The sequence below is a fragment of the Arvicola amphibius genome, chromosome 3 (assembly GCF_903992535.2).
Source record: "Arvicola amphibius chromosome 3, mArvAmp1.2, whole genome shotgun sequence".
In the NCBI taxonomy this organism is placed as follows: domain Eukaryota; kingdom Metazoa; phylum Chordata; class Mammalia; order Rodentia; family Cricetidae; genus Arvicola; species Arvicola amphibius.
In genome coordinates this window covers 106,996,772-107,016,087 of record NC_052049.1, presented here as the reverse complement: position 1 = coordinate 107,016,087, position 19,316 = coordinate 106,996,772, and the positions used below count along the sequence as shown (strand labels likewise).

Below are 19,316 nucleotides of genomic sequence, written 5' to 3'. Positions count from 1 at the left end.
ACACAATCAAATGACTATCACGTAGTCTAGGAACTATAAGTAGGCATATGAGTCCACAACAGATGGATAGGGTTATATACATGAAGAATTTAGCAGGATCAGTGTGACTGAGCATTTGCAGTTTTACAAAAGAAATTAACAGAGTCTTTTCTCTAGGTCTTTGAAAGTGAAGTATCATCAAACTTAGGACTCCTCATGTCTGTATGCAGGAATAAGTTACTTGTTCCCCTTTTAAAATAACTCATTGACATAATTGTCCCTTATAATTATTAAAGGATTTTTCTTCTATGCTTTCAAGCATCATAAAATATCTCACAACACATAAGCTTCATACTAGTTATATCACCTTCAAATGTTTTCAAGAATCCTACTGCATCTGTGTTTTATCTCGGTAATTCCCTTTCCTTAGCAAAAACATCCACAGATAAAGCCATAGCCTGAAATGTAGTATAATATATTAAATATCAATGCTTGTTAACCTTTTGGTCTATAGAAGTAGTGAGAGCTTATAGAAGCCTTTGGGACGAGGGGTGGGATAGACCTATGGTAAATGGTGGCCACTAGGAGGCCTAATGATCAACCATCAATCATCTTTGTGACCTCTTGGCTATATTTCAGTTCAACAACACCTGAGCTGAGAAGCCAGATCAGAGATATTTTAGGTTAATATTGTATTAGGAAATCTAAACTAATAAACTACATTTAAAAAATATTTTGATTTGTATTTTCATGAAAAATTATAAATTATACTTTCTTTTGTCTTAGTCCACCAATTACCTTAAACTGAAACTATATTTATAGTTCTTCATATGAATTGGACTTAATCTATATATTAAATTATTGTGTAAATAAAAATTTTATATTAAAGACATTTATAAATCAATTGAGAAGGTATTAAATTTGTCCTTGCTTAATTTTAATTTGCAATTTCTTTATAAAAATTATTATAACTGATATGACATTTTATATTTAAATTTAATGATTTCAAATTTTTTTTAACTTCCATGGATGAAGTTGTAGTAACATTGAAGGCATGCTGGTCCCAAGAAATGTACCTTACATTGATAATAGATAATGTCTTTTTTAGGTTCTAAGTCCATATGAAAAACGTTTCATAGTGTTAGATTCCATAAAATCTTCTTATTCTGTAATTTCTGCTATGCTGATTATAATTCAATCAATTAAGTTCAAATGATAAGATTATACTGTTTCTTTTATGTTACAGAATTTATAACACCACTAAACCAGCTTTGGTTAGGTAACTCATTTGTAAAAACAGTGCTTATTACAAAATGTTTTCATTTTCAATTCATCCTGATGATTGTTGGGGACCATAAGGTGTTTTGCAAGTAAAATAAATTTTCAGAAAACCCTGATAAATCTATAGACATTAATGGGAATTATTAAATATTAAAAACATTTTTAAGAATGAGAAAAATAAAAACAATTAGCATCATGTCTTAAAATTGAATAAAAGTGATGACATTAAAAATTTCATGATTGTGAATTTATTCACATTTTGGCTTGTACAATAATACTTTTGAATATCTCTTCCTTTTTGTACTTGATATTAAGCCCGTTAGGATGCAATAATAATAAATTCAATCTGAAATTCTTTTGCCTTTTTTCAAATTTTTATTATATCTGCAAATTTTATCACGTACTTTATGCTAATATGTCAGATTTAGGTTGTAATTTCTTTAAAGCGGAGTGGATGCCATTTTACCTTCTAAAATTGAAATGATCCGAGGTCATTGTCATTCCTTTGTATTTCAGATATATTTAGAAAGAAATGGAAAATGAGAGAGAGAGCTGGGTCAAAGGATACAGATGGATGGGAGAGAACAATGCTACAAACTGTCTTTGAAACAGGGGATTAGACAATTTTAATTATATTAGTGGATCCTAAATGCACAATTATTTTGATTTTTTATAGTTTTATGTTTTAATTCTTATTTTTTAGGTATCTCAGATCTCTGCATGATACCTGAAGAGATACTCATGGAATTAGACTTTGTATTAAGAAATCTACATTAAGTAAGATTTAAGAGATGGATAAATACTTTTGAGACTATTTTAATGAATATATAGATTACCAATATATCTACAATGAATCATGACTTCCAAAAATAGAATGAGAGTGGAGGCAATGCCAGTGGCTTAATTAATGTAACTGAGTATAGAATGCTATATTAAAAGTCAGTGAGTTTAGAAGTAAAATGGGAACAAATTATGAACAGGTATGGAGGTGACCTCAAGAAGAGCTAGAAACTGAACTGGAACTATTCTGTTGAAATTTTTTTTTCTTGTGGATAACATTAAGACTTTAACAGAAAATGCAGTAGTTTTTCTTTTTCTTGATAAACATATTTATATTTTTGTACTGGTAAATTTTTATTAATGCCGCAATCATCTTAAGTAAATTTGAGGAATAAAAGCACTGAGTAAAATTTATATTTCATACTCATATGTGTTTCACATCTGATTTAAAAGCAACTATAGACACTAATCTCTTAGAAATTAGGCACTTACTGGTTAGACAAGGTGACTCGGAGGATAAATGCACTTGCCATACAATGCCAAGGACCCTATTTCACCCTCAGATTTCCCATTGTGGAGTGAGATATCAGACTCTCCAAAGTTATTCTCTGGCTTTCACATATATGTCATTGCATTGCCTGTGCATATGTACATAAAACCAACACAATCATAGAAATAAATAGTGTGTAAAAAGTAAAGTACTTGCCAATAGTTTATTTATTGAAAATATAGAGATATTCAAGAGAAAATTTATATATTGAGCATTGTATAACTCTAGAGCATCTACATTCTATTATTTGTAACTTTTCAAGAAGCACAATCTCCTTTCTCCCTCATATCCAATACTTTCCCATTTCCCTTCAGAGAACAGCAAGCCACCAGGAATATCAACCAAACACTGAATAACAAGAAACAATAGCACTAGGTATACACCCTACTATCAATGCTGAGCATCGCGACCCAGAGAGAGGAAAAGGGTCCCAAAGACAGGTGAAAAACTCAGAGACACCAACACTCCTATTCTTAGGAGTCAGATAGAAATACCAAACTAAAAAGTATATCATATCTGCAGAGGACCCTACCATGGAACTATGCAGGATCTGTGATTGCTGTTTCAGTCTTTGAGTCCCTATGAACTATACTAAATATCCTCCTGGATTCCTTGGCCCCTATCAAACTCCCATAATTCTTACTGTACATCCTCATCTTCCATAGGGTTTCTTGAGCTCCAAGGGGAAGGAATCAATGGAGATGTCTAGTTTGTTTGTTTGTTTGTTTGTTTGTTTTTAACATCACGCTATATTGGCTTTTCTGTAAATTCTCAAATGACTTAAATTAAACAAACTTTGCTTTAAGTACTCCATGGATTTCTTAAATTATCTTAATCTATAGTTGACATCCACTAATAGTATTATCTCCAAATTATGTATAACTGTGTGAAGCTTGATTTTTTACTCTACTAACTATTATAAAGCATTGATGTGGTGACTCCTTCTCTTATTAAAATTTTCTTCACATCTCTCAGGGCTACTGATAAACATCTAGGGAGTCAGCATGGGACTGATGTAGGCCCTCTGCATCTGGGTGATAATTGCATAGCTTGTTTTTTGGGAGGCCCTTAGCAGTGGGACCAGAACCTATTCCTGATGCATGAGCTGGCCCTTGGGAATTTATTTCTTATGGTGGAAGCCTTGCTCAGATTTGATGCAGGGGCAGAAGCTTGATCCTATCTCAGCTTGATGTGCCATGCCTTGCTGTTTCTTACTGAAAGTCTTACTCGGTCAAGTGGAGGTGGAGAAGGTGTAGTTGAGTGGTATAACATGAAGGTGGATGAAGGGGGTGGGAAGAGAGGAGACAGGGAAAACTGTTGCTTATATATGTAAAATAAATTTTAAAATGCTGAAAGAAAAAATAAAATATCTAGTATATAAGAATTTTTCCTGTTTTTTAGATTGAATTGTAGATATTTGGTGCTAACATTTTATATTATTTATTTTAAGACATATTTAAATTTAAATTTAAATTTGATTTCTTCTACTATCAGAAAAAATAACAATGAGCTAGAATTATAGAATTAATTATTTGCTATACAAAAACTGGTAAATATAAAATTTGAGGTCATGCACTTTTATGAGACAGAGTAGATTTCAAATACTGTAGCACAAGTGTCAGGTATGGGCTTCATTTTCTGGAGCATAAATGATTCAGTATTACCATGCAAACATTGTACCAATGAGAGTGCCTTGCCAATTCAAATTGTAATATATGTTATTACAGTTCATCTCCACCAGGAGTGTCAATATTAGTTTCCAACACTGCGAAATCTAGCCATTAGGAATGAAACTTGCAGGCCAGTACCATCTTAATACCTGCACCCTTAGGGCCTCTAGTGCAAGGTGTCTGTGGCACCTGTACTTATCATTGAGTTGTGAAGTGTAACCGAAAGCGTTGAGAAGAGACTGTGATTTTTGCCAGGGTAGACGGGAACTTGATGGCCAATAATTCCAAAAGATGGAACCCATTAACCCAAGATGGTGGATGAACATAAATGAATAATGTCTTCCAGTCAAAACAGGACAGCTAAACATATGGACTCACAGTTACTCTGACAACATACCTAAATCCAGTGCAAGCATAATCCAGATCAAATCTCTGCATGAGATGTAAGGGAAGCATGAAATTCCTCCTCTAGCTGAGAAGCTACTGGCAATTGATAGCTGCTGAGAAAGGCAGACGCATTTTATTTAGTAGCATTCATCCTGGTAAATCAGCTATACTCATGTGTCAGGTCGCATGTCTAACAACTCATGGGCAGCACAAACTGGACTTCAGGAGTGAAAACTCAACACAGACACGAATGGAGATGGAACTGGAGAATTTCAGTGCGGGGGTGAATATGACTTTAACACATTGTAGGACACTCTCAACAAAAAAAATGAAAAAGAAAATATATAATAAATTTACCAAATATAGTCACTGTGAAAATCTCTGTAATACACTGCTTTAGAGTTTCAGAGTAGATTCAATAGTTATGATAAAACTATGACACATTTCAAGATTAAAAGAAACGTAGAAACGTAGAAAAAGCACAAAATTTTCAAGGTAACCACATCTATGGAATTTAAAAAAACAGCTTTTGAAATATTTTCAATGGGATAGAATGAATTGAATATAAATCATTGTGAGACATTGTTAACTAGAATTAGTGAATAGATGATATATACCTCTTATCACAATCACTGTGATTCTAATGTGTAATTTCTAGGCTGGGCATAGATAGACTATTATTGTAAGTTCAACCTCTGGATCTTACATGCTTTCTGTGCACTTCCACAGGGATTATTCAGCCATTGAAAGAGGAATGTAGTTTAAAATATAGATGATGTGAATATTTTTTATCTTTTATTAAAATTTTTGAAAACTTCATATTCATACATGTTCATGTTTGCACACATATCCTGATTAGTATCACCCTTACCAAAGTGTTACATCCAGTTTTCCCTTATTCACAGTCTCTCTTCACTGTATATGATTCCCATATTTGTAATTTCGCTTTGTATTCTGAGTGGTGTATTTTTACCAGGTCATCTGTGTGACCATAATTTGTAAGTTTAGAATTATCCACTGGTGTATGGAGAGCTTATTAGTAAGTACAAAACTGAAGACTATGTCTGTCTCATTTCAGAATCTATGAGTAGCCCAATGGCCACTAGAAATGGAAGTGTCAGATGCCCTCCTACCACCCAAATTGTAAAGAAATATTTTTATATGTACAGTCTCATGCAAGAGATTGTGACAGTCACTGCTGCTGTGAAATCATGACCAGATTGATTGTGTCACTCCAAGAAGAGAGATGTCACAAATCTTCTAATTTTGTTCACTCCTACATTCTTTCTGGCCTCTCTTATTTTATGATTAGCAACAGTGTATGGTTTATTTTTTCTTTATTTGTGTGTGAGTTTCTAAACAATCTTGAAGTTGAAATCTTCTAGGGCTGCCAAGAATTCAATCAATATTTTCTTCCAGACTTTCTAGCCTATTTTTCTACTTAAATCTGTGAACCTTCTTAAGATCTATGTTGTTATCCATGCAAGACATTTATGTTTATATTTTAAAAACATTTCAAACATTTTACCTTTTAGTGATTAAACTCAAATACAATTGAGGATTTACTTTGTGCACAGAGTGATTAATTTGTTTACATTTCAGTAGAATAGAGGATAATAATTGCATTTTCCCTTAATCTATGTGTCTTGCGTTGCCATCCTTCTTAGTTCAGTACATTCAAAGGTGGAAAAGTACAGATGAGTCTGCTTCATTGGTTTTGATGTTTAGAAACAGTTGATTGGATTTTCATTTGATAGAATGTCAACATGAACTAAAAATACAAGAATCATATTACAGAATATTTGATTGCTAAAAGTGTCAATTAAAATTATTTCTTTACACGGTTAGCAACAAAAAATAAATTGCATCAGCCAAAAGTGTTATTGGTACTCAACTGGGAATGAAAATGTACACTTAGTACTCATGAACATAAGCTCAACCTTAAATGATGCTGCCCCTCTCGAGAACTGGTACCCACACCAGAAATCCCTCCCTAGTAGCACCACTTATCCAGAATCTGATGTAATTGTCACTTCAAATGTCATTTAACTTTCACATTTGGAAGCTTAATGGCTTTATGTATCTTAACAATAAGAAAAATGGAAATTTTGTAAATGAAGCTCTGTAGATCACCTAAAGTATTTAAATTTTGGATAATAATTCCCTAATTTTAGGGAGAGATTTCCTTTTAAAGATGTTGGGCACTTTTCCCTTACTAATACCCTCTCTAAATCTCTCTCTCTCTCTCTCTCTCTCTCTCTCTCTATATATATATATATATATATATATATATATATATATACATATATATACATCAAAATTTTCAAAGCTTTAACACAGACATAGAATTTCATATGAAAGAAATTCTCAATTTTTAAGGATGCATTTAAAAATAATAATAAAAGATATATTTTGTTTATCTATGATGATCTATTTAAGGTAATTATATATAGATAAAAAGTATTCTAAAGCATAAATAAATTTTATGGGAGCTTTGTATACATGGAAAAGAATAATAATGTCAGTATGATAATCTTATACTTCTTTTACTCCTTCAGGGTATGAATGAAGACATGGCAGCAGGGAACCATTGCACAGTGACTGAGTTCTTCTTGGCTGGGCTCTCAGAGGAACAAGAACTCCAGATGCCCCTCTTCCTCCTCTTCACTGGAATCTATGTGGTCACTGTAGCAGGGAATCTGGGCATGATCACACTGATTGTGCTCAGTTCCCATCTGCACAACCCCATGTACTATTTTCTCAGCAGTCTGTCCTTCATTGACTTCTGTCAGTCCACAGTTGTTACCCCTAAAATGTTGGTTGGCTTTTTGACAGGAAAGAACCTTATTTCTTACCCTGGATGCATGACTCAGATCTATTTCTTTACCATTTTTGGTACTGCAGAATGTTATACATTAGCTGCAATGGCATATGACCGCTATGTCGCCATATGTAATCCTTTGCTTTACAGTGTAATCATGTCCTATCAGGTTTACAGCTCCCTTATTTCAGGAGTGTATATTATTGGTGTGTTCTTTGCATCAGTTCACATAGGCTTCATGACTAGAATTAGGTTCTGCAAGTTAGATGTGATCAACCACTATTTCTGTGATTTTCTTCCCCTCTTGAAGCTTGCATGCTCTAATACCTATATAAGTGAATTTTTGATTCTAGTTTTTGGTACACTGAATATCTTTATTCCAACTCTCACAATTATTGCTTCTTACATCTCAGTTATAGCCAGTATCCTCCATATTCACTCCACAGAAGGGAGGTCCAAAGCCTTCAGTACTTGTAGTTCTCACATCTTGGCTGTTGTTATCTTCTTTGGATCTTTAGCATTTATGTATCTGCAGCCTACATCAGTCAACTCTACGGACCAAGGAAAAGTATCCTCTGTGTTTTATACTATTGTTGTTCCCATGCTAAACCCCATCATATACAGCCTGAGAAATAAGGATGTCAGTGTGGCTTTGAAGAAAATACTTGAAAGCAAAACATTTTTGTAAGCAGAAATAATGTGAAGATGATTTATTAGAGCAGTAATCCAGAATTACAGAATTTGTGTTGAAGATATTTATCTTAATCTACCTGACAATGTTATAACTTATTATCTAGTTTGAAAATTTTGTTATAATTTCAATTTCATAATTCTATGCACATATTATTGTGTATGTTTCACAGATTCAGCAATATAAATCAATAGTAATGATGACATAGACCATTTGTTCTCAATGGATAGCATGTCATGTTTTTATATTTCTTCATATTTCATAAAAATTAATATAATAGTAATAATAAATTACATGCTTAACTTGAAAAATGTCATACTTTTTAATTCAATATCATAGATCAGTTCTGCAATTACATTATTTCATTATCTACCTCAATTGAGTATATTTATGAAATAATAAATGCATTACATATATATTCATGAGGATTATATATAAGAAAGCTTATGCTTAGAAAAACTATTTTATTCCTAACAATCAGAAATTGTGTCTAGTTCTTTTTTAGCAGTGAATCCCTGAGATTTCCTCTTTTCACATTGGTGTGGGAACAGGTATCGTTTTGGGCTCTTGTTTAGCAATCTATGTTGCTGACATTTCACAAAGCCACTTTCCTGTCCTACATAGAAGACACAATCTCTCCTACAGGTTTCCTTGTACCCTGGATCTGAATATTCTTATCTAGTCTTCCAAAATGTCCCCGACCCTTAGATTATGGGATGCTTTCATATATGCAGGAAGTGGGGTTCTTCACCATATCTTCAGTTATTCGCTATATTTAGACCAGTTATGGATGCATGCAAATGTTTCGATCTGATGTCAAAAGAGTCAGACTTATCTGTGGGTGACATGTTCACTGCTAATATTCAGTTAGAGACTGTAGCTTCCATGGCCTCATCAGTAACTCATAATTTACAATATTTACATAACTAATCATGATTTTTCTCCTATTGAATGGGTCTCAAGAACCATTGAATAGTTATTGGTTACTGTTATGTTGTAAATGCTACTACTGAACATTTATGGATAGTTTGCCTTGCTGGTTATTACTGTATTTTCTAGATATCACAGCTTAGTAAAACTCTTAATAGTTTTACACCCTTGACAACCTGGATATCACGTTTCCGTATTATAATAGCTAGTCTTCAAGGAGTAGGCTTCTAGGTCCAATCCATCTCAACTGATTCAAATCCTATGTTGGAATTCTGTGTTGTCTTCAGCAAGAGATTCTTACCTTCAATTTCTGAGAAACAACAAAAGGAAATAGCAATAACATAGAATGGTTTGGGAGGTCTGTATTTGTGTGTGTTTTTGTGTTTAGGTAAATATAAATAATATAATTTCCTATATCTTTTTCAAACATTCTTGTTATTTGTCCTTCTTCCTTTCCTTCTACATTGTTTTCATTCTGTCCCAATTTAAAGTGGTTACTCTTTTTGCTTCCATGGCTATTCTGATGCGATGAGCACTTATAATAATTGCCCACTGAGCTTTGCATGTAGTATTCATTTCTTTTGAAGGCCACACCTTCAACCTCCACCAATTCTTCCCACAACTAGAGGTCTGAGAATCATTTGCTCCTGTAGTCACACCATTCACAACAATAAACCTGTACCCAGTATTTATTTTCTGTGTTAGAATTTATTCAACATGATTAAAATATCCATTATAATAGATCTGTTAGAAATTATTTTTTATTACAACATCAGAGACTTCAGCATATTATGCTGGCTCTCTTGTTTCTATACAGATCATGACAGTTGGTGTTAGAAGGAAAGAAGAATGACAATGGAAACTGCATTATTTATCTGGGTGCCACTTCATATTTCCACCATCAACCAGAAGGCACACAGCATGTAAGAACAAATATCTGTGTTTGTGATTTTGTTTTTTTGTTTTGTTTTGTTTTTTTTATCTTTTTTTTTCATGTGTTTGTGGTTTTGTAAAGAACATATTCAACCTGGAACACTATAAATACTATATGCTTTTTTGTGAACTTACTAATGTCTACTACACACATACACACACATACAAAAGAAATGTATAGGCTTAAATGGATGTAGTTTTAAAATTATAAGTCAATAATATCCAGCAAAACTTTTATTATATTGATGGGTAATAAATAGAAAGTACACTTATGAAATTTTCTCTCTTTTTTTTTCTTTTTTCTTTTTTTGGTTTTTCGAGACAGGGTTTCTCTGCAGCTTTTTTAGAGCCTGTCCTGGAACTAGCTCTTGTAGACCAGGCTGGCCTCGAACTCACAGAGATCCACCTGCCTCTGCCTCCCAAGTGCTGGGATTAAAGGCGTGTGCCACCACCGTCCGGCTGAAATTTTCTCTTTTGTAATGCTTATGTACACATAAAAATATTGCAAAGTATTTGTAAGGATAAACAAGTCCAACTCTTTTCAGCGATTATGATAACCAGAAAAAGATCCTCAGATAGTGTTGATCAAAAGATCAGATTGGTTCTAAAATAATGCTAATCTAAAGATCAAATTGGTTCTAAAATAGGTGATCCTAATGTCAAAATGAAAGTTAATGACCATGCAGAATATGTGGCAATAAGAAGACAGGAACTAAAATGTAGGAGCTGTCAAATACTGTTATATAAGAAAGCACATTATCAAATGTTTTAATACTTAAACAAATAAAGTAGCTTTTATATATGTCTATTGCTGTCAAGAGAGAGCCACTTGATTTGATTATTTTGCCAGATAGTGGTTGCATCTTGGGCATTATGTCTTAAATAAAATAAAAAAAAATGCTTGCTTTTCCTCACACATTTTCAGGCCACTATTTTACTAGTGGGCACATCAATTCAGTCCCGTTATTATTGTTGCTATTTTATTTTACAGGTTTCACAGCTGGCTAAGATGCGACAGTATGCACAAGAACTATACAAACCAAACATGATCAAATCTTAAGATGGAGATCAGAAGTGAGCATGAAGCTGTACTTTCTTACACCTAATGATATTTGTATATCATAGCCTCTCGGAGATGCAGGATCACCTTTTGTTAAGTGTATAGCCCCTGACAAGTCAACCATACTGCAGTGGAATGCTGCATTCCAAGAATGTGTGGAGTAGAAAAATTGGAGTTTTTAGAAGGAATAAAAAGAAGACACAGTGTTATGTGGGAAGTGTAGCAGGTTGACCCGGGATGAGTACCTAGAGGATGTCTATTAAATACTTTGTATGAAATTCTCAAAAACCTAATGAAGTATTTAAAGTTTCAGTAATGGATGTGAATACTAAAGACATATTCTATGACTTTTCCTAAATTAATAGGTGTATGAAACTGCTTTTATATACTTTAAAATTAAAAACGGAAAAAAAATTAGAAGGAATATAAAATAATCTACTGTCTTAGTATCTTCAATGTATTCCTTCAGAACTTAAACAATTAAAGAAAAGAAGGAGATAAGATAAATAAAAAAGAATTAAAAATTACTTTTGTTTGCATATGATATCATATTATATATATAATATGCAAAATACACCACCATAAAAATGTTATAATTGAGAAACTATGTACCAAAGTGGCAAGATACAAAACAAAATAAGAAAATTTAAGATACTTTCTTTATACAAATAACAAAAGCACCAAAAAAGAAATTAAAGAAAGAATCCAATTCACAGCAAGCTCAATAACAAAAATAAACAAAGCAAAAGAAGACAGAAAATAAAGAATCTAACAATCACTGCCACCAATGAAAGTGAATTTTTTTCTAGAGTAAAATATTTAAATCCATGAGGAAATAAATTAATGAAGAGCATTATATGTTGGAAGACCCTCTATGGTCATAAGCTGCTGTAGTTAATTTTGTGATTGTTCATCCTACCAAAGTGATTTACAGATTCAATGCCATATCAATCCCCATGACATGTGTCACATAAATGTAAAAACCTTCTTAAAATTGATAGCTAAGTACAATAATTCCAAAAGAGTCAAAGCAATCCAAAATAAAATAAGTGATATTAGACTGATTACCAGGCCTGTTTCTAAATTACAACCCAGACTCAAGGAAAAGGAAAGTTTTCATTGTTTAAGTAAAGTTTGTGATAAATCAGACAAGTCACTTAGATAATCTTGTATTCTATAATTTACCTTATTATTATTCATTTCTAATATATATTTTTAGCAGATTTTGGTATTCTATAGACACAGTTGTATTTATATATTTATTCATAAGTAAAGATGGTTTTTATTTATATTTTCTAATACGGTAATTATAAATTTTACTTAACTTTCTGATTGCCCAACCTAAAATTCTAGGCTAACAGAATTAAAGTGATGAGTTAGAAAATTATCTGTTCATTTTCTTAAGTAGAAATTCTTTCCTTGTGAATACTATTCATATTTTATTAAAAACCATTTTTTGATTCAATGGGACAGAAAATTATGAAGAAGACATGAGATGTTATTGGAACACTATCCACACATTGTGAGTGAGCACAATCAATAATAACTCTTAAAGCTTAGGTAAATATTATGTTAACCACTATGTGATGTTTTCTTTCCACTGCTCATCTCTCCCAGGACTGAAAATTCTCTGAAAAAAGAAGGGGGCTCCAGAACTTCAGTTTCTAGTTATGGGTGGTGTTATTTAGATTATTTTTTCTTATACTTTTAGACATTGCTCATTTAAACTAACCATTGGTTAAATATATTTATGTAGTTTTAATTAATTGTTTTAATATTTTATGTAGCTGCTTGCTCTTCCCTATTAATTGTATTAACAAACAAATCCCACATTATTAGTCTGAAATAAGAATTTATAATATACAAATTTAGACCCTATTCTTTCTAAATATGAAGAACTATTGTAGGTAACATCAGGTGTGCTATAAGATAGTCCTTATGACAAAATATTAAAGGTATTTCTAAGAGCAAGAAAAAGAGCAAATAGGTCCGAATACACTGTTCATATTTGATAGATATTTAGCTTTCTATTTACCCAACCAAAAATTCTAGACAAGTGAACTAAGTGATGAGAGAGACAATTTTTCTATTTGTTATCTTTAGTGGAAATTCTTTCCACATGGACATTTTTGTATTTTACGGTCTTTTTTAATCTAGCATAGAGTATACTAAATGTTTTTTATTCTTATTTCATAACTATATTCTTGTTGTTCTTGAAAACATGAAGAAGTGAACTCACCTTACTCCTCTTGGGATGTTACCTGATTTTTTAGTAAAGACCAAGTAACTATTGATGGCATCTGCTTCAACTGGCACCAGAGTACCCATGTCTCCTCCTATTTTCATTATTAGTCTCGTTGCGACTTTTTGTACATCATTTAAAATATCTAAATTAATTTAACTTAGGTGGACAGAAAGCTGTTTTTATTAAATTACTGGGTAAATTTTCCAAGTAAAAGTTTTTGCAAGTCCCTCATACAATCTAAGCACATTTGGTAGATGTCAGTGGGAATTCCAAAGTTCAGTTCCTTTTAGTTCCTTTTCCTTTCATTTTTTTTTCATTTGAGGAACCTATTTTTTTAAAACGCATCATTTGTATTTACAGTTTCATAAATAATTTAGTGCATCTTACATACTCTTACCAACACTATACTTTAAACAGGACTACCACAGGACTATATTACACAAGTGAGAACCACTGGGGAATATATATTAATTCTGGATGCTGGTTTCTCCAGAGACAATACTTGAGGGATGAGACTCCAGAGGGAGATGATTCTCTCTACTCTTTTCCTAACTAATCTCTTGATGTCCATACCTGCATATAAAATATTTATAACAGCCAACCCTTGTAGAACAAGTGACTTTGCTGTTCTGCTTCAAGGAACATTGGTTCGAGAGGTAAGTCTGTGTGACCTATCTCTCACACTTTCAATGGTGTTTCTCCTTCTAATGTAAAGGAAAAGAAAAGCACCCAACATCTAGCTGTCTTGGAAGAAAGAGTGGTTTGTCCAAATACAAGTCCTTAGCTTGTAAAATTTGTTCTACATTCTGTTATTATTAGACATGTGTTACGTTTGCCTCTGATAATACTGTTTTATTAATATCTGTTTCAATTTAAAATTGTTTCTGAAATTTCATATATAAAAACTCTGTATTTCGATTATTTGAAACATTTCATCTCTCCTTGGCAACTCCTCATGCTCGCTCCCATCAACTTCCAAATTTCCGACTTCTTCAATTGTTATTGCTACATATATACACACTTGCTTCGTATATGTCACACATAAGTTTGTATACACACACGTACATACATAAACACAAGGAGTAGATTGAGTGTAGCTCACATGTGTATGTTTTTAGGACTAAGCAGTTGGGAATGGATAACTATCATGATTTGAGTTAGAATTGTCCCAATATGCTTATATATTTAAATATTTGCTTACAGCTTGGTAAACTATTTTAAAAAGTTTATAATTTGTGACAATTTTATAAGAGATGTTCTGTTGGAGGACCCATGTCACTGGGGATGGGTTGTGAAGTTTCAAAAGCTCATTCCAAACCTAGTCTCAATCTGTCTATATCCTGTCTGCAGATCAGGTTTTCTTGATCTGTAGTTTTCTTGAATAGATTGACTCTGGTTATATAAATCATTCCTGGACAACCTTTATGTTCAAGAGTAGTTGGACAAAAAATGAAAAAAAGAGTAGTTAGACAATGTATAACAGATTTCACAAGGCTTTTTAGTTTGTTTCAGTTTTGTGTATATGATTTTATTTGGTTATGGTTTGGTGGTTTAGTTTGAAGGGACATGGCTTCATTTTATTTTCTTGATTTAGGGAAGTTTACCATTGAATTGGGTTTTGTTTTTTTATTGTGAAAAACTTAAAGTTGTGAATGTTGCTTTATTGTAAATATTTTTGTAATATATTTTGTAAAAATTATTGAATAAAACACAAATATTACCTTAACACCAACAAAAGTATGATAAATAGGATAAGGATATAAGAGTAAAGCTAAAAGGAAAAATTGCAGCATAAACTGTGGGAACGCTACTCAATGTACTTTTCTATAAAAGTCATGTCACATGATATGGTACAAAAAGAGAGAACATTTTATATCTTAATATTCTCAAAAATATTTTTGTTGATACCATTCCCTGAGTAAGGATATTCACAATCTTGCTGTGGCCTTTCAGGACCTTTCTAAATAACATATTTATTGCTGTGTCTTTTCAACCTATCTTTTTCCTTCTAGTATACAGAATCCTGAAGAATAGATCTTTTATATTCTTTATCTTTCTATCCTGATGACCACATAAATAATGTTTGGCACTTTCAAATTTATTTTAATATTGGTCCACATTATTGATTCAAAATAATACCAGCACATAAGTACTCATTACTATTTCTTGTAAATTTCACATCGATTTCTTATTTACTATCATCCATATTATTGATATAATGATGTTTAAAAACAGATTTAAGATGAAAATAAACAAAATATAAACCTATGAAATCATGTACCATATGTGTATTGTGTGTTTGCATCTCAATTTACTGATAATAAAAAACATTTTTTGTAATTAAATATTTTAGTATTTTGCATCTGCTTCATTCATATTTAAGATGAATTTGAGAATGGGAGCTTAAGAAAGCTGATACAATACAGGTATTGAGGAATGCTGCAACAAGCACAAAGGTATACAAGCATTAAGGTAACATGTAGTGGCATGTCATTTGCATTTAAAAAATAAAGCTTGCCTGAATATAAGAAAAGTAAAGCAGCCATACTGCCCAGCCTTACAGAACAGGCAGGAATGACACACACCTTTAATTCCGGTAACTATACTTGGTTGCAATAGAAACCATGTAGTAGTGGTGCATGCTCTTAATCCCAGAAGTAGAGAGGTGGGGGGAGACAGACACCACTCTCAGTCTCATCCTGAGGTTTCCTGGCAGCAGAATCATAATGTTTAGACTGAGATCTGGGTAAGAGCCAATGTCTGGTTGCTTTGCTTTTCTTGTTTTTAAGTTGTACCCCAATATCACTCTCTATGTTTTTTATTAATCATGCTTCAATGACACAAGCAGTGCTGAACAGAAGGCAATGGAATCAAGTGTATTCTCTAGAACTGGGATGCAGGAGAAGTTAGATAAAGTCAAAGTTCACAAGAATAGTTAGATCTGCCATAATTCAGAAACAAATGATGTGTCTTCTGTGCGTGAGACTAATATTTTCTGGAGCCTCTTTGCAGAGGACAATACACAGTACAGGAAGCCAATGAACAGACCCAAAGAAACAGGTGGTAGTGTGTCTTGGTGTGTTCTTTGTACTGTAATAGAATACCAGGGGAATGTAATGTATTAGAACTGTATTTATCTTGTCATAAGTTTCTGAAGGTTGAGAAGCTGAAGACCAAAAGCCCATATCAAGGGAAGTTCATTTTGGACAATGGTGATGGAGTAAGGTCTGAAGTTCTCATGACAGCCATATTCAGTTTGCAACATAACCTATTCTGGCTATAATGGTTTGTCTTTTTCAATAGGCAAGATTTAGTGTTAACTTTCCAACACATCCAATTGGGAACACATGCAGTTACATTATGTGGTTCTCAGTGTTTTTAGGAGAGGTGTACTATAATAGAGAGAAGTCTTAAAATATCAATAAGGTCTTCTTTCAATAAAAGTACTTAGGCAAATAAGAAACCTCAAGGCGCCATATAAATGACTGTTACAGTGGATATGACTTAACCATATCAACAATTATAAAGCATTTTTCCTGATTTAACTTTGACCAAGAATGGTGATTGTTGTTCTTTGTGGAAGATAAGCAATCAGAACTGCTAGGTCTAAGAAAAACAAGTGTCAAACAAAGAATTTTAAGATATCTCACCTGAGATCATTGGTGAGTTTACTACAACATCTTTAATTATCCTGATATTTCTGTATTCTATCATTACCCTAATATACGGGTAATTACATTTAAGAGCACTCTTTGACCAATTCCTGATTTTCTATATGCTCAATTATATTAACAGAGTAGTAGATGTCTTATCATCTTGATTTCTAGTCTACTGGCTTCCTAGTTCAATTTTTTGGTCTTATTTTCCTAGTCAATTACCTAGAATTATGGTAGAGAATCAGAAAGTGGTAGACAATTCCATTGTTATATTTTAGTATAATGTTTGTAATTTCTTCACCAATAACTATATTCATAAATGAATATTTTGTGGACAATGTGTTTATATCACCACAAGTAATTTTTTTAATCAAAAGAGAGATGCAATAAATAAGACATGAGAAATTCTTGAAATATTCAATTCGGTGTACCAGAAGGGATTGCATGTGGTAGGAAATGAGTATAAGTAGAATTAATTTTCATGATAATACTCACAATAATGCAAATATCTATATGATTATTTCTTCACATGTCTTGTTTCTACAGGATTGAAAAATCCATTTAGAAAGAATATAATATGGAAGACAATTTGAGATACCTGAAAATATTTGAATCCTGTTTCAAAATTCACTGAGTTATAAGAGGATGTGTACTCAAATTTTTTCTTTAAAATTTTCTTCTCACATAGAGTTTTCAAAAGAGAATGGAAGAAGTAAATAATACAGCTGTGGCTGAATTCATCCTTTCTGGGTTAACAGAGAACCCAAAGCTCCAGTTGCCTCTATTCTTCATCTTCCTAGGAGTCTATTTGGTTACAGTTGTGGGAAACATGGGCATGATCATCTTGATTTTGTTCAGTTCTCAACTGCACACACCTATGTATTATTTACTCAGCAGTCTGTCCTTTATTGACTGCTGTCAGTCCACTATCATTACTCCCAAAATGTTGATGAACTTTGTGACAGAAAAGAATGTCATCCCCTACTCAGAATGCATAGCTCAATTTTACTTTTTCTGTGCTTTTGCTGTTGCAGAATGTCACATGTTGGCTGCAATGGCATATGACCGCTATGTGGCTATCGCTAATCCTTTGCTTTACAATGTAACCATGTCCTATCAAGTCTGTTTGTGGATGGTGGCCTGGGTAAACGGTATGGGCTTACTAAGTGCCACAGCTCACACTGTCTTTCTGCTGAGAGTGCTTTTCTGTAAGGCTAATAAAATAAACCATTACTTCTGTGATCTTTTCCCATTACTAGAGCTCTCTTGCTCTAGTACTTTTATCAATGAAATAGTAGCACTGTCCTTCAGTGCATTTAACATTATAGCTCCAGCTGTGACCATCCTCAGCTCTTACGTTTTCATCATTGTCAACGTTCTCCGCATTCAATCCACTGGGGGAAGACGCAAGGCCTTTAGCACCTGCAGCTCCCACATCTTGGCTGTTGCTCTCTTTTATGGTTCCACGGCTTTCATGTATCTTCAGCCATCATCAGTCAGCTCCCCGGGACAAGGTAAATTGTCTTCTGTGTTTTATACCATTGTTGTGCCTATGTTAAATTCCATGATCTACAGTCTGAGAAATAAAGATGTCAAAGTTGCCTTTAAAAAGTTACTTAAAAAGATGTTTCCTCTCAACAAAGACTAATTTGCTTTAGCAATAGAATGATAAGTTTTCAATTTGGAAAGAGAATTCTACAAGCAGCAGTTAATAACACTAGACATGAGGTTATTGCTAACACATGATTATTTGGAAGAAATGTACCCAAGACAGAAATAAATTCTCACCTTCATATGCATAGAGAGCTGCTGTTCTCTGGCATAACCAGAGCTCCTTCCCAGATAGCAATTATGTCATCTCCTGAAAACTTTAAACATTCTTTATTTGTTTTTTTCATATTTGCGTATATGAACCCACTCTGTTTAGGCAAGCCTCAATTATGTTAAGTTGGGAATAAATGAGTTTAACCAATATCCTTTGGTTGTCTTATTGTTTTTGTCTATATTCATCAATTGCCATATAATTCAAATGTAATTTTCTAAGTTGTTTAAGTAATTGGAATAAACAATGTGTAATTCTGAAAGTATATAGGACTTTATTAGTTTGTATGTAAGCAAAAGACAGTTCTGTCATATTTCTACCCACAAGGTGTTTACACTATCTTAAACTAGAGTGTCAATGATAAATAGGATCAGATGACAATGCATTTATGGTTTTCTGTGCCTCATTCTTCACACTATTGTTTGTCTGCTCATTTCACTATATGCCTCGGTTTTAACACAGCCCTGTTTCAGATCCTGAGGCAGGGAAAAGGTGCAATGCAATGAAGTAG

General features: G+C 32.9%; 2 protein-coding genes across 2 annotated transcripts; both read left to right on the top strand.

The window, feature by feature from the left end:
* The first annotated feature begins 7,208 nt into the window (after positions 1–7,208).
* LOC119809986 (olfactory receptor 1537-like) lies at positions 7,209–8,156 on the top strand. Its single transcript, XM_038323249.1, has one exon. It carries the CDS (start codon positions 7,209–7,211, stop codon positions 8,154–8,156), a length of 948 nt encoding a protein of 315 aa, XP_038179177.1.
* Positions 8,157–17,686: 9,530 nt separating this feature from the next.
* Positions 17,687–18,631, top strand: LOC119810017 (olfactory receptor 150-like). Its single transcript, XM_038323309.1, has one exon. The coding sequence runs from the start codon at positions 17,687–17,689 to the stop codon at positions 18,629–18,631; it is 945 nt and encodes a 314-aa protein (XP_038179237.1).
* The last annotated feature ends 685 nt before the right edge of the window (positions 18,632–19,316 follow it).

Bases quoted from the DNA above. Each gene is read 5' to 3' on its own strand.
- LOC119809986 (XM_038323249.1), top strand. From the start codon at position 7,209: ATGAATGAAGACATGGCAGCAGGGAACCATTGCACAGTGACTGAGTTC.
- LOC119810017 (XM_038323309.1), top strand. From the start codon at position 17,687: ATGGAAGAAGTAAATAATACAGCTGTGGCTGAATTCATCCTTTCTGGG.